Source organism: Balaenoptera musculus, chromosome 12, assembly GCF_009873245.2.
Source record: "Balaenoptera musculus isolate JJ_BM4_2016_0621 chromosome 12, mBalMus1.pri.v3, whole genome shotgun sequence".
In the NCBI taxonomy this organism is placed as follows: Eukaryota; Metazoa; Chordata; class Mammalia; order Artiodactyla; family Balaenopteridae; genus Balaenoptera; species Balaenoptera musculus.
The window spans coordinates 14802083-14819242 of NC_045796.1; the positions used below are offsets into that span (position 1 = coordinate 14802083).

The following is a 17160-nucleotide window of genomic DNA, read 5'->3' on the forward strand; positions in this document are numbered from 1 at the left end:
TTATAAAAATGTCATGATGGAAGTCTACTGATAAGTATGAAAAATATATACTTGACTTCAACAGTGTTCTGGAGCTAGTATTACCAAAACTACATTCAGGAAAATATACGCTTATAGGACAATAAAACTTAACAGTAACTAGAGTTGGCTCTCAGGTATATGATCCTTAGTTGTTTGTTTGTTTTTTCCTCTTCTCCCAAAGTATTTTTTTAAACAAAGGCAATAATAAATATAAAGATAAAACCTATAACCACATTACATGTAAATTCCAATATTTACTTATCATGGGTCTGCTTCACATGGGAATGCTAAGGTAGGTAAGTGCTCATTAAAACTCCTAATTCCAAAGATGGCTGGGAATTTTTATTTGCCAGTTGGACTGAGTCTGAAATCTAAATATGCCTGTTAATCCCCATGTTTCCATGTAACCCAACCTCTGCTACCTAAATAGATGCCCTCTACCAAGTTTGGATCACAACATTGCTGGCTCCTTATTCAAAGGACCACATGTTTATATGTTAAGAAATGCAAATACATGAACCAGTATCTAAGGCCAGATATATGTTTTTCTTGGCCTATAATAGATCTCTAAAATGCAAGTACAAAACTCCACATTTATATAGTTTAATAAAAAAAAAAAGTCCCCTGCTTCATAGGTAATAACTAATTTAATCTATTAAAAGAAAGCACACAAGACAATCACTGTCTAAATTCATTACTCATTTGATCTATAAGCCCAGAAAAAAAGATTTAACTTCCTCTTGCCTTGGTTCATCTACGTTAGCTCCTGAATGGATATGATGGGGCATGGAGGAGGTCATTTTCTAGTCTTGTTTCCATAATAACTAGAGTTCTTCTCCCTGAACAACAAGAGCAACAGTCAAGTTTTACAGGAACACCAGTTCTGAGAGTATCGACTGAAGGACCAAGTATCACTTCAGCCACTGTCATCTTTCTACAAGCTCCTCTCAGGGATGAGAACTTAATTTATTTTTCTATTGTATTACCTTTGTCCTAAAATATTAAGACTAGACAGTTGAATGAATAAGTGGCATTCAGTAAATAAAAAAAAAAAATTATTATCTCTTTAGTCTATAAATACCTTAAAGTAAAATCTTTTAAGGTAAAATTGATGATTCATAATTTAGGTGTTTTGAAGAAAAGTCCTCAATATTAAAAATTTATAGGGCATAGATCACTTAGTGTTAAAAATTTCTGCCACTGTGAACATATAATATTAAATGCATTTATTACCTAGAGTCCACCCCCAATTTTTTGGTGAATATCGATGGGTTAAAAATAATGTCAGATTAAAGACTTTAGTCATCTAGATTTTGATTTCAAAACATTATATCCTAACTTCCAGGAGAATTACAGTGTATGGATACTGAAAAATTTTAACCAATTCTGATGTAAACTTGAAACCAATTAGATAACAAACTATTGTTTCCCACTGTTTCTCCCATGATACCGCAGCCAGTTCATGAATAGTTAATGGCTCTGAAAAAAACAGTCGAGCTTAGTGTTCTTACCTGGCACTCTCTTTGCCCAGTTGATCATGTGGACCAGCTCCCTGTCTGCAAGGCTGGTCAGCAAGCCCATCATTGAAGCCTCACTGAAGGGTCTGGTAGGATCGTACTCGGAATAGATTATGGGGGGCTCAGCCTCCAACAAGGCACTGATCATCTGATCGGCTGTCAGGGACAAGACGGGGCTGTTCTTCTTAGTGTGTTTAATCAAGAGTGGGCTTGGCCAAAGGTTGGCAGATCTCCTGTCTCCAGAGGGCTCCGCTTCGTTCCTGCCCTCCCCATCATCTCTCTGGCGCTTGTGCTTCAACATTCTCCCTCCTCTGCGGTCTTTCCGTATCCCTGAGAACACAGGGGAAAAAAAAACCAGTTTATTCTTTTTCTCATATAAACTTTCACACTAAAACCATCTTCAATGCTAACAGCTCTTTATTTTATTTGAGGAAAGAGTTTGGGGCACAGTTGTGCTGGTAAGTGTTTAACAACCAGCTGTCCACGAGAAAAAAAAAAAAAAAAAAAGGCTTTGATTTGTAGCATTCACCAGTTTCCATGGTGTAACTACTCCCATTTCCATGGCAAATTTCAAGCTAGTTGTCTGAGATTAAGCAGCATACAAAACTCCTGAAAAGTTAACAGTAAGCTTTTGTGAGCCAGTACAAGCTGGTCTAACAAACCGTTGGGGTGTGTGTGTGTGTGTGTGTGTGTGTGTAAGAGCTGCTATAAAAAGGACATGATAATAATTATTCTTGAAATATGGCTTATATCAAAGATTGCTTCTGCTATGAATATTCTTTCAACAGTAAATTTAAAAGGCATCTTTAAAAAAGCATTTAATAAACATCCTTATCATCCAACTACACCTCTTAATGAAGGACACTAAAGAGGAATGATTTATCCAAAACGTATCTGACAGCCTCTGGATCCTACAGGTGTTCAGTCAGTCTTTCATTGCTACTAAGCTGTACCTCACCACCTGGGGAATTGACCCACAACCCTCAACTTGTTTACTTGCTTCTAAGATTGACACAAATGTATTTCTATTTTCCTGATACAAAAGTTTTTAAATAGTTGAAAATAGTTTCCCCCCAAAGATTTACCAGCTGTGGTTCCCACTAACTAAATTATAGAGGGGAGGGAGACTCCACTCTCTTTTGCAGAGACTCTGAGGTTTGGCTCAGCATCTTAACCTGGAAAAGGCCAGGCTGTGGTGCTGAAATGTATCAGCAGAAACAAATATTTTAAAGGACAAAAATGATCACTAGCTTCCATATTTTCAAAAACTGTAATCTTTCCAAAATATGGCAGATAGCAGCAGTTCTTAGATTTATATAAAAGAAATAATCATTTTGGTAGAAAGTTAATACAATTATTTTTAATATTAAAGATATGAGAAGTCAACATTCTTTACAACATATCACCTGTTCTCTTACTCGAAATGAATAACTAATGTCAGAACTTTGTTCTATTTTGTTCTAATTTGTCAAGGCGTTTGGACAAATGTGCGGTGGTGAATTTTTTATGTATAGCTTTTATTCTTGTAGGTCTAGATTAGATATGTTAGATGATACTAAAAATATAATGAAGCCACAACCCTTCCTATTTGTTCAGTATTAAAATAAGCATTTCCCAGAACTCTTGGAATAAGTAACAATTGTAAAGATTATTAACACTAACATGCACTGAGCACTCACCATGTGCTTAAGCACTTTAACTTTTACTTTACATGTGAGCATTTCACAACTAATTTAGTCCTCACAATAATCTTGTAAGGTAAATACTATAAAACTGCTGCTTTAGAAAGATTAATGAACTTGTCCAAGACCATTCTCTATTAAGTATGATGCAAGATCCGAGCCCTGAAATGAAGTTTGGTTTTTTTTTTTTTCCAGTTAACAGAGTTTTAAAACTGTATCCAACAAAGTGGACAAATTTAAGGACACCTAGAAGTAAAATAGTAAAGAAGTAAAATGAGAAGAATCGTTGTATCTGACCAGTCTCTGTCCGTAGTCAGACATTTCAACTCTTCCGTTGCTACATGTGCTAACGAGAGTATGATATCTGAACTGAGGAAGGTGATGCTCACAGCCTATTCTCAGCTCATCAGAGCACGCCTGGAGTATCACACTCAGTGCTGGATGCTGCAGAGACAAGCAAAACAAATCTATTCAGAGCAACTAGGATGGTGAGGAGATGTGAAATCAGGTCGCCTGGAGAACCACTGAGGAAATGAAAGGGGTTAGCCTAGACAAAAAAAGACTTTGAGGAAACACGAGTGTCACCTTCACATGGGCTATACTATATAAAATGGCATTATGGTCTGAAGGTTTGTGTCCCCCCCTCCAAATTCATATGTTGAAATCTAATCCCCAATGTGATGGTATTCAGAGGTGGGGGCCTTTGGGAGGTCATTAGGTCATGAGGGTACAGCCTTCATGAATGGGATTAGTGCCCTTATAAGGAGAGGTCAGGGTGCCAGCTTGCTCTCTCCATCCTGTTAGGATATGAGAAGACAGCTGCCTACAAGCCGGGAAGCAGGCACTCATCAGACACCAGATGTGCTGTCAAGCTTGGACTTCCCAACCTCCCGAACTGTGAGAAATAAATGTTTGCTGTTTAATCTATGAAGTCTATGGTATTTCTGTTATAGCACCCCAAACTGACTAAGAGAGATGGGTTCAACTTGCCCTTTATGAGCCCAAAGGGTAAAATAGAAGAAATATGTGGAAACTATGAGTAGTTAGAGCTCACTGCAAGGAATCAGTTTGTAGGCGTCAAAGCTGACAACAAAGATAGAATCTGCTGCCGCAGGAAAGGACGTGTTAGATCACTGGAGGTTTCCAAGAATAGGCTAGATGAAGACTTTACAGAGTTGTTACCAAAGGCATTCAGTTACCCAGTATTTGCACTACGTGACCTTCAATATACTTTCCATCCTGAGATTGTAGGACTCTATGTTCTTCCATTTAGAATGTAAGACCAGTGGCCTTGGAATGAAAAACAGGAAAAGAAGATCAAAAGCAAAGAATTCCTACAGGTTCACATTTCTTAGGAAATTCTGAGGTCAGAATTTTGAGAGGATGATTCTGATTCTTATTTACCTACTTTGGGTGGGAATTAGGGTGAAAAAAAATGCATTGTTCTTTAATATTAAACAGAGTATAACTCAAATACTCTTTGTCCCCCTACTCTATAACTTTATAAAGAGATAGAGAATGTGGACAGATCTTATTGGAAAGCTGCAGCATTCCAATAATATCTTTTAATATTAGATCTACATGGAAAGATAAAAGCAAGTGACTTGAATAAAGAAGAAATGGTTAAAGGTGATATTGTTTACACTAAGATGAAAGCAAGTTACCTGAGTAATCAAGTCATGACTATACACATGCATTTTACTTTTTAAAAATGAAGATGATGCTTTATGTTATAACTGTAATTTATCTTCATTTTAAAAGATTTCCAAAATAAAGACAAGTAGATAGAAGGTTAATGAAGCAAAACAAAACATAGTATTACCATCCACTTTAAAAGTTCCCAGCAGTCATACTACAGACAATCCAATCTCCAGAAGAAGAATTTTAAACTCAATTCAGGTTCTAAGAATGACAGTTACAAAGAATTGTTTACCAAAGTATTTGTTCTTTTCGTAAAAATTTGTTCAATACTTACAATGTATATTCACAGATGATGCAGTGGGAAACAAAGATCATGTTACCCTCCATCAAGTTTTCAGCTTGGAGGGAGAAAGTCATGAATCAAAAGTTATTCTGTTATTTGTGGAATGAATGCATGAACTGCCCAAAACACTATGGAAGGGAGGAGGAGGTGCTAATCGGAGGAGACAAAGAAGGCTTCTCTAGGAGACAAAGTTACATTTTAGCCAATTCATGAGATTTCCTTTCTTGGAGCAATTTCGAAGCTGACTACTCAAATGGTTTAGGTATAGCACTACTTAGAGCAGTGAGCTGAATCACCACACCACTTTGAGTCTCAAATATTTGATGCACGTTGTGGAACACAAGACAAAAATGGCCACAGGCTTGGAATGCAGAACAATAAAACACAACCGGAGAGATGGAGGAGAGAGCTAAATATTTATAAAATCATCAAATCGTCAAATAGGGTAAGGTAGATTCAATTAGCATTAACAAATATTTTCTTAAATTTACCCCTCAATGTTCCATATTTTTCAAATGTCAAAGTCTCTATAAAATACACAAACAGAACAAAAATAGCAAGTTGTACATATTGTGTGGCCGACTGCGTGTGATAGGATCCCAGGGCACAGCTCAATGAGGAAAGCAACCATTTCTACTTGTAAGCAGTAATTGTCATATAAGTAGTGACATATCAGTGTCACTACCAGTGATAATATTGCATATTTCATAGTAGTTCAAAAATAATCAAACTGGAATTGAGTGGAACAGGTGAAAAATGGCCCAACTTCTACTATCTTAACCTAGGTTAAATGATAATTGCAGATCACAACCAATAATTACAGCCTGTGTCACTATGGAATATACAGCCAGTTCCTAATTATATACAGTGATGGGGTATAAGAGTGGCATGCATAATTGAAATCCAAAGATAAATTTAAAAACTCATTCTATGCTCCCTACCAAGAATTTTTCCAGACAACATAGATTGATAAGTATTTTACTTAAGCTCAATTTCCTTTGTCTAAATTATTTTAACTATTTTGGTATCTTAACAAAAGTTCACAAAGCAGGGGGGAAAAAAACCAATTAGCTTAGATCATGCAAATATTAAACAGGCAGCCTCTTGAGAGTCAAGACGTTTGTTTGTAACAAGTAGGACTTTGGCTTGTAACGCCATATAAACAAGATGTACTGTCATTCAGTACCCCAAAATGTCATTTCCCAGAATGGTTGAGCACAATATTTAGCAGCGCAATTCAGATGTTATGTAACGGATATGCTAGTGTACAAACGTTATTAGCTCTCAAGTTGTGTCACTGATTAGACAAGAGTTGTATCACAGCAAATTTCTCTACATTCCTTTAAAAATTTCATAAGCTTACAATAATTCAGTGATTACCCTCAGGCTTGAGAAACAAACTCTCTCATCAAGCAAGCCCACCACACATGTGAAGTGCACCACTTTGAATTTTATGACCTTGGGTTAAGCCTTCTCTAATACCCTGTTGCACTGTTGCAAGGAGTTAGAAGCGGAGTATAGAACCTCTGCTTAGTAATACTCAATGTAATTTGAGTGATTCTAATCCACTAGGAAGTGTTAATTTCAGGGAATTTATTAAACCAATAAGCACAGACCACTGGAATGAGAATGAAAGGGAGAGAGATGATGCCCAGGGCACTCTCTAAGATCCCTCAGGAATCTCTCTAAGGCTGCCTGGGCTTGGGGAGGTTCGCGGTAAGGCAGGGTAGGGGCTGAGCCCTGGCAGGGAGAAAGGGGCTGGGGACATATCCACCGCTTAAACAATTATGTCCTGGCCCTAAAATAAAAAGATCTGTCCTAATGCATCAAACTAGGAGTTTTGAAAGACTGCTTCTAACACTTGAGTTTATTTAATCATCCTTTTTTTTTTTAATTCTTTAAACTCTTTGGCTTGGCCATTATATCTTAGGAAAAATGAATATGCTATCTGAATATTCATTAATTAATAGAATTCATTGGCTTATTTGCTTCTAATGCATTCTGCTTTTTAAATTTTCTTTTTCTGAAATGATCTTTTTTCTTCTTAGTACCCTTTGCCTCTACAAAAAGCTACAATAACTTCAGTACAGTTATTTCTCCAATTTCCCAAGACTACTTTAATGTATTATTAAATATTTCAAACATTTGCATAATCACCTTTCTTTTGTTTCCCAATAATTCCACATTATTCATGAGGTATTAAAAACCCAGGCAGAGAAATACACTAAAAGCTTTTAAATTCACCATGTTGAAGAAAACAGGAGTGCTGATTAGTTAAGAATTAAATAAAGATAAGAACTAATGAAACTTGCACCAGAGAAACTTCCCTGCATCAATTCTAATGCTTTCCCTTCAAATGCTAGAAATGAATCTTGTAAGGTAGGCACTGGTATAGTCCCCATTTAACAGAAAAAAAGAAGTTTAGAATAACTATCATGCCCAAGGTCACACCAAGAGCAGCACAGAGATTTCAACCCAGGTGAATTATGTAATTATAGATTATTATTAATATTATCATAGCCTCTAAGTGGATCATTGATGATGGTACATCAGTGATCCACTTTGAGGTGATGAATTATCCAGCTCATTTAAAGCTACTTAATGCTCTTTCTCTCCCTCCTTTCACATCCAACAAATCACCCCAACCTGTATTTACTCACATATCTCTTCCTTTACTCCCTTTCACTCTATCTTCACTGCCACCATCCTGGTTCACACTCTTCTCCCTTTTTGCCTAGAGTGATGCAGCAGCTACTAATTTGTCTCCCTGCCTACCTTCAATCTTCCTTCCAATCAAATCAACTGGCAATTGAATAATCTCCATTACACACCTAACTTATCCTGTTATGTATTGCCCATCTAAAGCTCTCAAAGACCTCCTTAGCTACAGCAGTTGTTTAACTGTGCTCTGAAGACTCTTGGCAATTCTAATCAGTAGGGGTACAATCGGGGCTTCTGGTTGACCCGTTCCCTCCATTTGTCTAAAGCAGCTGTGTATATATATATATATATAGGACTGGGATTAGGGAAATAACTTATTTTTAAAAGAGTTTACTGGTTGTATTTTAAATTTAAAAAGCCACTAACCTACTGAATAAAATCCAACAGTACACTGACTCATGAATTTCCACAAATAATCCCAAAGTACTTTTCAAATCTATCTTTACAAATCCCCTCCACAAACCTTTACTTTTTTATGAAACAGGGTTGGCCTTGCCACTTTTTACAATACTTTCCAACATCACCACCTTGTACAATTTCCACTCCTCTTATATTGGCCACCAAATCCCAAGTAAAATCTCATTTCCTCCATAGTCAATCTTGGACCCCGCTCCAGTCTAGTGGCTCTACCTCCTTCATTCTTGTAGCTTTTCTTTCATCTTTTTCTTTTCTTGTGTCATTCATCGGATAACCATCATGTACTAATTTCTGTGTTTAATTACACCTGAGTTCCCCCTCCCTGGCTATGGCCTCGAATTTCTCTCCAGGCAGGAAGTCGGAGCAACAGTAGGGCTCACCTCATTTATTTTCCCTTTCTCAAGAAACACTGCCCCACGCCGCCTGATATCCAAGGTTTAAAAACAGTTGTTTCATATATTATATCCATTTTTTAAAGATACTTCTGTTGGGAGGCAATAAGGTTAGAACTGGAAAGCAAAATAGATCTGCTATTATACTTGGAAACATCATTATCTCCCTGTCAATAACTGATTACTTAAGTAAGCAGAAAATCAATATGAATGGAATTGATCTCAAAAATTCTATCAATCAACTTGATCTAATTGATATTTATAGAAGACTCCATCAAATAACAGATGAATACACATTATTCTCGAGCTCCAATGGAACATTCACCGAGACAGACCACATTCTGGGCCATAAAAAGACCTTAATTGTTATAACTTTATCAACTAGAGTACAGTGTTTGTGTATAGAGCCTTTTGCCTTTAAAGGTTATAAGAATTGTGAAACCACTCTTAGGTATATTGGAATTAAATAATTAAGTAAATGAATGGCACATAATGGGAGCCAGGTTTCACACTGTTACAGAAAGAAGTGACTTGTAAGTAAGACAAGACTAGAATGATCCATGCTGTAATGGTAAGAGTTGGAGACATCAGTGTGTATTCATGCTTAGCTTAAGACAGATACAGATGTTAAGCTGTATAAAAATATATAAATAAAAATATTTATAAATAGGTGTATATACATGGGCTAGTACGAACACATATATCTCCTTGCACTGTCAGCTTAGAGGTCCTAGAAGTAACAATACCCCAGGAACAGCAAGTACATCTACTGCTCAGATCTTGGTTTCCAATAAGAGAACCATGACTCCACGGAAAAATGGCTGATTCTAGGACTGGGGAAGGAAATATACAAGATGAGTCTGAACCATCTTGTAGTGACAGAACTAAAAGGAAGAACGTGCTCAAAAAAAAAAAAAATCGCTCAATGATGTGTATGTCAAAAGAATACAGGAGCCAACTCATAAAGCTCCCAGTGCCAAAGCTGGAACAACATGAGCAGCAAAATAAATAAGAATTGGATTATACCCCAAAACATAAATATCCATGAGTCTATCCTGATATAAATAAATGACTGAATAAATAAGTTAACTGAGAATAGACAACTCCAACTAATTTATGTAAGTACTCCAGCCTTAAGGCATAACCCCCCATTCCTTAAGTATGAGCTGCACATAAGCACTTCCTTCCAAAGCTAACTGTGTGAAAAAGGAGAAGAAAAGAATAAACTTACAGTACAGAAACCTGACAAATCCTGCCTCAAGTAAGGTGGTCAAGGTCAACATCAACAGTGATAAGTCATATTGTTTGATTATACGTACCCTTGATATGATGTGATGACAATGACACTTTACATTTCTGGTCTCCCTCCGAAAACTCATTAACCCCAGTCTAACCATGAGAAAAACATCAGACAAATCCAAATTGAGAGACGTTCCACCAAATATCTACCAGTAATCCTCAAAACTGGCAAGGTCATCAAAAACAAAGAAAGCCTCAGAAACTGTCACAATCAAGGGGAGCCTAAGACAACATGAATACTTAATATAATATATCCTGACGGGATCCCGGAACAGATGAAAAGTATTGGGTAATAGCTTAGGAAATCTGAACAATAACTGACTTCAGTTAATGATAAAATATCAATATTGGTTCATTCATGGTGATGAAAGTACCATATAGTAGTATGAGATGTTACCCACAGAGGAAACTGGGTGTGGGGCATCCGAGAACTCTCTGTACTATCCTGGCAATAGTTCTGTAAATGTAAAACTGATCTAAAATGAAAAGTTTAGTTCTTAAAAGTCAAGGGCAAAGCACTGAGCAAGAAGTGCTTTTATATAATATGAAAATTAATTTTATACTGCTTCTTGATTGTTTGGAATATCTAGTCACTGCCAATCAGGCCGCTATGTTGAAGGAGAACAGCTGAGTCATCCTACTCAAGAGCTTACGTCAAAGTATAATTCTACATTCATGATTGCATTGTGTATGGAGAAGACCATGGAGTTGGTCAAGAGGAAAATTTAAGGCTGTCAGAAACACCGACCTATAAATTGAAACTACAAAGATTATATCTTTGCTGCTTAAAAAGTTTTCAGGATGTAGAATAAGCTTTGTAACTGGGCACATAAATTTAACCCTGTTGTAGCTTTTTATCTTTTCCTAAAATATACAGAGAGAGGGAGACGGAGAGAGAGAGAGAGAGAGAGAAAGAGAGTGTTAGTTATGGTCAGTGTTTAACACAAGTTAAAATTATAAGTGTCTCCTATTAAAGACATACAACAATCACAACAAAATATCAAAGACTACTCAATTACAAACCATATGAAGGCAGAGATTACATCTGTCTTGTTTACCATTAGACATAATTATCTACTAGACTTCAATAGATATGTCGGTGGAATACATAAATGAGTCGGTAGGACCTAGAATCATATTGAATATATTAATAACACAAGTTTGATATATTAAAACATCTTGGAATTCCAGTTGTTGGAATTTTATTATAGCAGTGTTTGAAATCGGTCTTTCTGGTAAGGCAACTCACTTTATGTGATCAATTTAAGTAACAAAAGTCTTAAATAAATTGCTAAATAGAAGAAGTAAGTTAGGATCAGTCTTTCCACATTCAATCTCCTGATCCAGCTATGTAACCTAAGAACCCTGTGGTCTAATTTTATGACTTGATTCCTCTGTCCCCTCCCCATATTGTTAAGTTTTGTTTCCATTATCTTATATAACTTTGGAATAAATCTGTTAGTAGTGGGGAGAAGGTCGTGTACATGACCCAGACAAGAATGGTTAATTCAGTTTTCCTTGAAAGTATTTAATTACTAACTTTTCCACCAGGCTACTGTCACCGCCACCAGTTAACCTCAATTGTCCCAAGTGCTGTATACCAACTAACTTGGTCCCTCTCCTCCAGCCCAGTGGCCTATCTGTCAACCTCTCAATAGACTGCAGTATTCATGAGGAGCCATAATATCCCATGGTGTCATCTGCCAGCACCCAAATTCAAATAAACTGGCAAGTTCTCTTAACACTAGGCTCCTTTGGGGTGATTAACCATGGTGAGTTAATTGTCCTTGATGAGTAAACTTGTGTACAGATGAGCAGTGTTTCCTCCTGTGGATGCAAAGAGCACATTTCCCCCCTTTCCTCCTAAACTAGGACTCCAGTGGTACCTGCTCTAATTATTCCATTGGCATAAGAGTAACCAGAGCCCCCCATGGTGGCCAATCATGCTACCCCAGCCCACTCTTCATGCTTCTTCCCAGGCCCCAGAGCTAGGTTCCTATCTGCAGTGACAGTAAGAACCCAGCAATGATGGAAGGGAGCAGCTGAAGTTCTATGACAGAAGAAAACTTAATTAATATGCTGTCAGCTCTGCCTGGTCATGCCTGTTCCATCGTAGAGTGTGTGCCCAGAAGTTTACAACAACCCACGTTTCTGCCCTGTTGAGCTGGCGTCGTCTGCCAGAAAAGCACTTGACAAACACCAACTGCAGAAGTACACAGTGATTCTTCTCTGAAATTAGCATGTATTTATGTTTACAATCTGGAAAACAAAACCCGTATATGTTATTGTTTTTAAAAGGAATTCTGCAAGCAAGTGCAGAGAGAGTATTCATCTCTCTCTTCACCAAATCGTATTGGAAAACCATAATTTGCTTTGATAATATTTGATAATTTATCCAGTTTACTTTGATGAAATTTTATTTCAAAATGGTTTGCATTGTTCCTGTTCTGACTTGTTGCTGTACTACTTTACAAATGTCCCTTTTGGAAGCTGAAGCAACCAAAGAGGTAGCCTTCGTATAGGAATGCACTGTTTTGGAATTTCCCCAAAAGTCTAGACAGGGAGTGCCAAGAAAGGGAAATCAATCACAGGTTACCACACCTTTAATTGCATGTCAAATCATGCTGCCTTATCCCAGCAACAAAACCAAGTGTCCAGGTCCAAATCAAGTGTGGAGTAAGTCACGATCCCATGTGGTCTCGATGACATCCGTTTTGACTTAAAAGCATAATGTTCACTCATAAAACTACTGTGCATTTTAATAAAAATTCGGCTAATAAACCCTTGTTTCTAGAGGCAGCTGTGGCAGGCTGTTCTATAAGAATCTGATTTATTAATAACAAAATTTATGGGGTGAGGAGAAAAGCAATACATATTTTTCTTGCCTGGCTTCATTTCCCTGTAATTTCTTAGTGATGAGTCTCCTGCTGGCAGGCATTCTGTAGCCAAGAGGAATAAATAAGACACCAAGGTTTAGCCTGTGAAGTTCTCACTTTTCTCCCATTTCTTAGCAGTTCTGCTACTCAGACCTGCAGTTTTCCTTCTCCAACTTATAAAAGAAACAGTTTGTCTCCCCACCTCCCCATGGGTCTCTTCTCTGTCTCATGCTGATTGGTGCAGCATTGGATACAAATGAAGTCCCCGTTGTCTTTAATTTGGTCATGGATGAGCCTTCCCAGCCTCGCTTGAGTCACCAACACCCAATTACATTCTCTTGGACAAGAAGTGCCTGCCAGTGGGACAGTCATCTTACAACAATCCTACAACCGGATCGACAAACTAGTTCACCCTTGCTGGTGATTTAACAAATCCTCAAGTGGGTGAATGTCATATTTCTTGAGGCTTAAAAGGGTCTATTCCTTTCTATAGACTCTCATTTGTGAACTCTGTCACCTTAAATCTATTAGAAATCTTTCATACACCCTACAGCTCAGTGCTGGGCAAATTAGGGGCTCGATAAATATGTTAAATGATGAATTTATTACTTGACCTGATAGCTAACAGAAGTCACTGGGCTCCTTTCCTAAAATGTTGACTTGAACAAGTACTAATAATAGAGGAGGAGGAAACAGAATATCAAGAGCCTTAAGGATCACAAAATTCTACCACCCGTATTAATAGAGAGCTCAGCAAAAGGAAATATCTCATTCTTACCACTGATACACCAGGAGCAATTCTTTGTCACCATACTTATGCCAAAGGAGCCCCCTATTGCCCCAAGCCAGAAAGTTTCTCTCTCTGAAACATGCCAAGAGTTGAAAGTTTCTTAATGATAAGGACTGTGCCTAGTTCTTTGTATTTCCCGCTAGATTTAACTCTGTACCTTGTAAATAAATTAGCTTTCCTAGGTCATGATCAGTGAATGTTTCATGTACTGACTAGAACCAGCGCCTTTCAAAGAAGGCAACATTCCACTGAGGGTAGAAGTATCATCTCGGGGCCAGGCTCTCCTCTATAAAATCTCCATTTTCCTCTTCTTTGACTATATTTCAGTGTTAGCGACTCCTCATTCAATCCAAGCAAAGTAACAGATTTATTACACTGTAATTTATTCCTGAATATCAAATATCTTGCCCCATCTGATTTGAACTCCATTATTCACTCTCACAAGTTCTTATCCACTTTTCAGAAAAATTAATGCATCTCGATGCAGGAAGCGTGTCCACATCTGTTTGCCTCACCAAATACCAACCGGATCCTTTGTTTACAATTGCCAGAGCTGAAATTCTATTGAAAATATCTTAAACAAGCATGTTTATTAAATGTCAAATACTAAATATATGCTGCTCCAGAATACTTGTTCTTCAGTGGGAAGATACCTAGCAACCTGACGTAACTACTGGTCTCCTATAAAACTAGATTTCCACTGCTAAGGATGCAGGAAGAGAGAGAGAAAAAAAAGAAAGAAGTCCTCAGTCTGAATGCAAAAGCTGATGTCAGTAGTTAGGGTAGCAGAAGATATTCCAAAATAAGCTGGCCAGAACACTCTTAAACTCAAAAAAGATGCAAACTTAAAAAAAATCTGTAAAAACAGCTCAAGACTTGGATAACACATCAATCATAATAACAGTCCAATCATAAGTCAAACTTACAGAATCTTTGAATTCTTTGAAGTCCTAATACTTTGTGAAGATAATTAGGTGGTTCCCTGGCCTCATACGTACTGCACCTGTGTCCATTTCTAAAAGCCAGTCATTTTGCCCATGTTTAGTGCAAATCAGAAGTTATGATAAAGGATAAAGAGTTGAGCATCAAAATGAAGATTGTAGCCCAAATGAAAAAAGAAATACTCCTATTGCTGCCATTTCAGAGAAAAGTTCTTAGACTTTACTCATAGCTCATGAAATTATAGATATGTAATTAGGATATGTTCCAAAGGGAGATGTAGGTGGAAAATTAATTGCAGATTCCAGCTTCTTAGTAAGGAAAGGGCTTCCCCAGAAGCATACTGTCCCTTCTGGAGAGAACACAGGGGGACTTCTGCCCTTTCTCACGAGGGCTGGTGCCACAGCCCCATATATAATCGGCTTCATCAAATTCTTTGATTCTTGACAATTGGTAAGTGTATATCTCTTTTAAGCTTACTATATTTTTGGAAATGGTTATGGCATATAAAGCATATTTTTATTGTGATTCTGGGATGTCCAATAAACAATCTGAAATTATCCTGTTTAAACTGGCAGGGCTTTGATTCAATTAAGAAAGAAGCTATTAGAATTGAACACATGGATTTGAGGTTTATTCATAGGGATACCTCAGTGTCTAGGGCCTCCAGCCTTCCAGGAAAAGCCTGTGTCGTCATTAAGTTAGTGATGACTGTCTGAATGGTCTGACTAGGGAAAAGGTAGAAGAAATTGTTTCAAGCCAGGTGATAGACTTGTTTTGTAACTGAATAAGAAATATTTTAAAAACTAGAAAGAATATTTAGTTGAGATTTGATCAGATGGGCTATTCCATCTAATATGTTCTTTAGAGCTGATACCAAGGTTTTAGCTGGTAGAGGAAGTGAAAGCGAGTTTAGCTACCCATGGAGTACATTTATGCAATAATGATAATAAAATGGTTTTATCTAGGCTGAAGTTCACCTATCCTGAATTCAAATCAGAAGCGTCCATTTCTTGGAAGGACGAGAATTATCATTATGGAGGCGATTATACTATGTTCTGTGGAGGGTGCTTTACATATCACTTCATTGAGACATCTGAGATATTAACCCCAATTTTATAAATGAAAGGGCCTGTAGAGGTAACGATGGTTTAACCCAAAGGCACACAATTAGAAACTGACAAAAAATTAGAACTCAAGACTGCTAATCTCAATGTCCATGCCCTTTTACTCGCTATACCATCCCCAATACTACTATGATTTGTCAAATGTCATGACGATTTGCCTTATTGGCTGTTGACTCAGTGCACAGGATATGTAGATTCTCATTATCATTTCTTGATATTATATTTATTATGAGTTATTTTACTTCGGCTTCATTGCACATTATGCAGTAACATGAATATGCTAGCAAACTCTTTCACAGTACATGATGATTTTTTAACTCATTCAGAAGTTACACATCCAATATGATTAAGCAGGACAGAGAGTTAGTTTCTATCAATAAGCAGATGGGTTTTAAATACGGCAATGTACAGATGATGAAGTCAAAAGAAGGCTGAAGGTATTTTAATAAAAAAGTAGACACAAGTACAAAGGATAATCTGAGAAGCTCAAAGAAATTGTGAGCCCTGAATTGCAGAGAATGGAGCAAAGTAAAAAGTTCCTTACAGTAGACAGAAAAAAGAGAGAAAATTGGCTTGCTGAAAATGACGAGGGAATTGGAGACAGGGATAAGGAAATGACAGTTATTTTTCCCATGATTTTAAAGTGAAGGAATAGAACACAGAGCTCCTGAAACTAAAGATTTTATTTTTCAGAGAGAAGGCACATAAAGCCCACATGCAGCGGAGGAAAGAAAAATTTAAGTTTTGATGAAATATCCTGAATGGAAACAGGAAGAATAATGGTGGACAGGGGGTTTCTAAAGATGCTACTTTGAAAATTACAAGATTATCACAATAATTCCTTTTTAAAAGGAATCATTTTTGAACTAAGGGCCTGATTGTTAAAAGAATTCTCTGGTAATTTTAGTGATGCTTATAATTTTTAGCTCAGTATGTGAAAAGAAGATCTAATATACATTATTCTTCTTCATAATATTACGATTTTACAAAATCTGAAATATCACACTGGGACTCAGCCTTCTTTGGGAGGACAAAATTAAAACTGAAGATATATGGACTAAACTGGGGAAAAAAGATCACTTTGGTTACCAGGTCCTATCAGAATAAGTTTCTCATAGGTATTCTAAGAGAATAAACTTCCTCAAGTTACTATCTGTATATTATCAGCTATTCATTACAATTATCAAATACAATAACCAGCTCATCTGCCAAAGATATGAGTTAAACTGCCATTTTAATAATTCTTCTTTGTACCAGCAAATGTCATTATTTGAAATAGGGTGAAACTTAACAGAATGAACTTGTTAAAAATAAAGCAAATGCATCTACGAGATCTTAATTATAATTACATAGTCATTTGTGATCATTTCCAATAGTTCTTGGCAAAGACAAATG

The 17160-nt window shown here is 36.9% G+C and overlaps 1 protein-coding gene across 2 annotated transcripts in view; it reads right to left on the bottom strand.

Moving 5' to 3' along the window:
- The window catches only part of ESR1 (estrogen receptor 1), a 259834-nt gene that overhangs the window by 151521 nt on the left and 91153 nt on the right, over positions 1-17160 (bottom strand). For both annotated transcript variants that reach the window (XM_036872012.1, XM_036872013.1), the window contains exon 5: positions 1533-1868. In XM_036872012.1, the coding sequence (XP_036727907.1) occupies positions 1533-1868 (336 nt within the window). The remainder of the gene's footprint in view (positions 1-1532; positions 1869-17160) is intronic.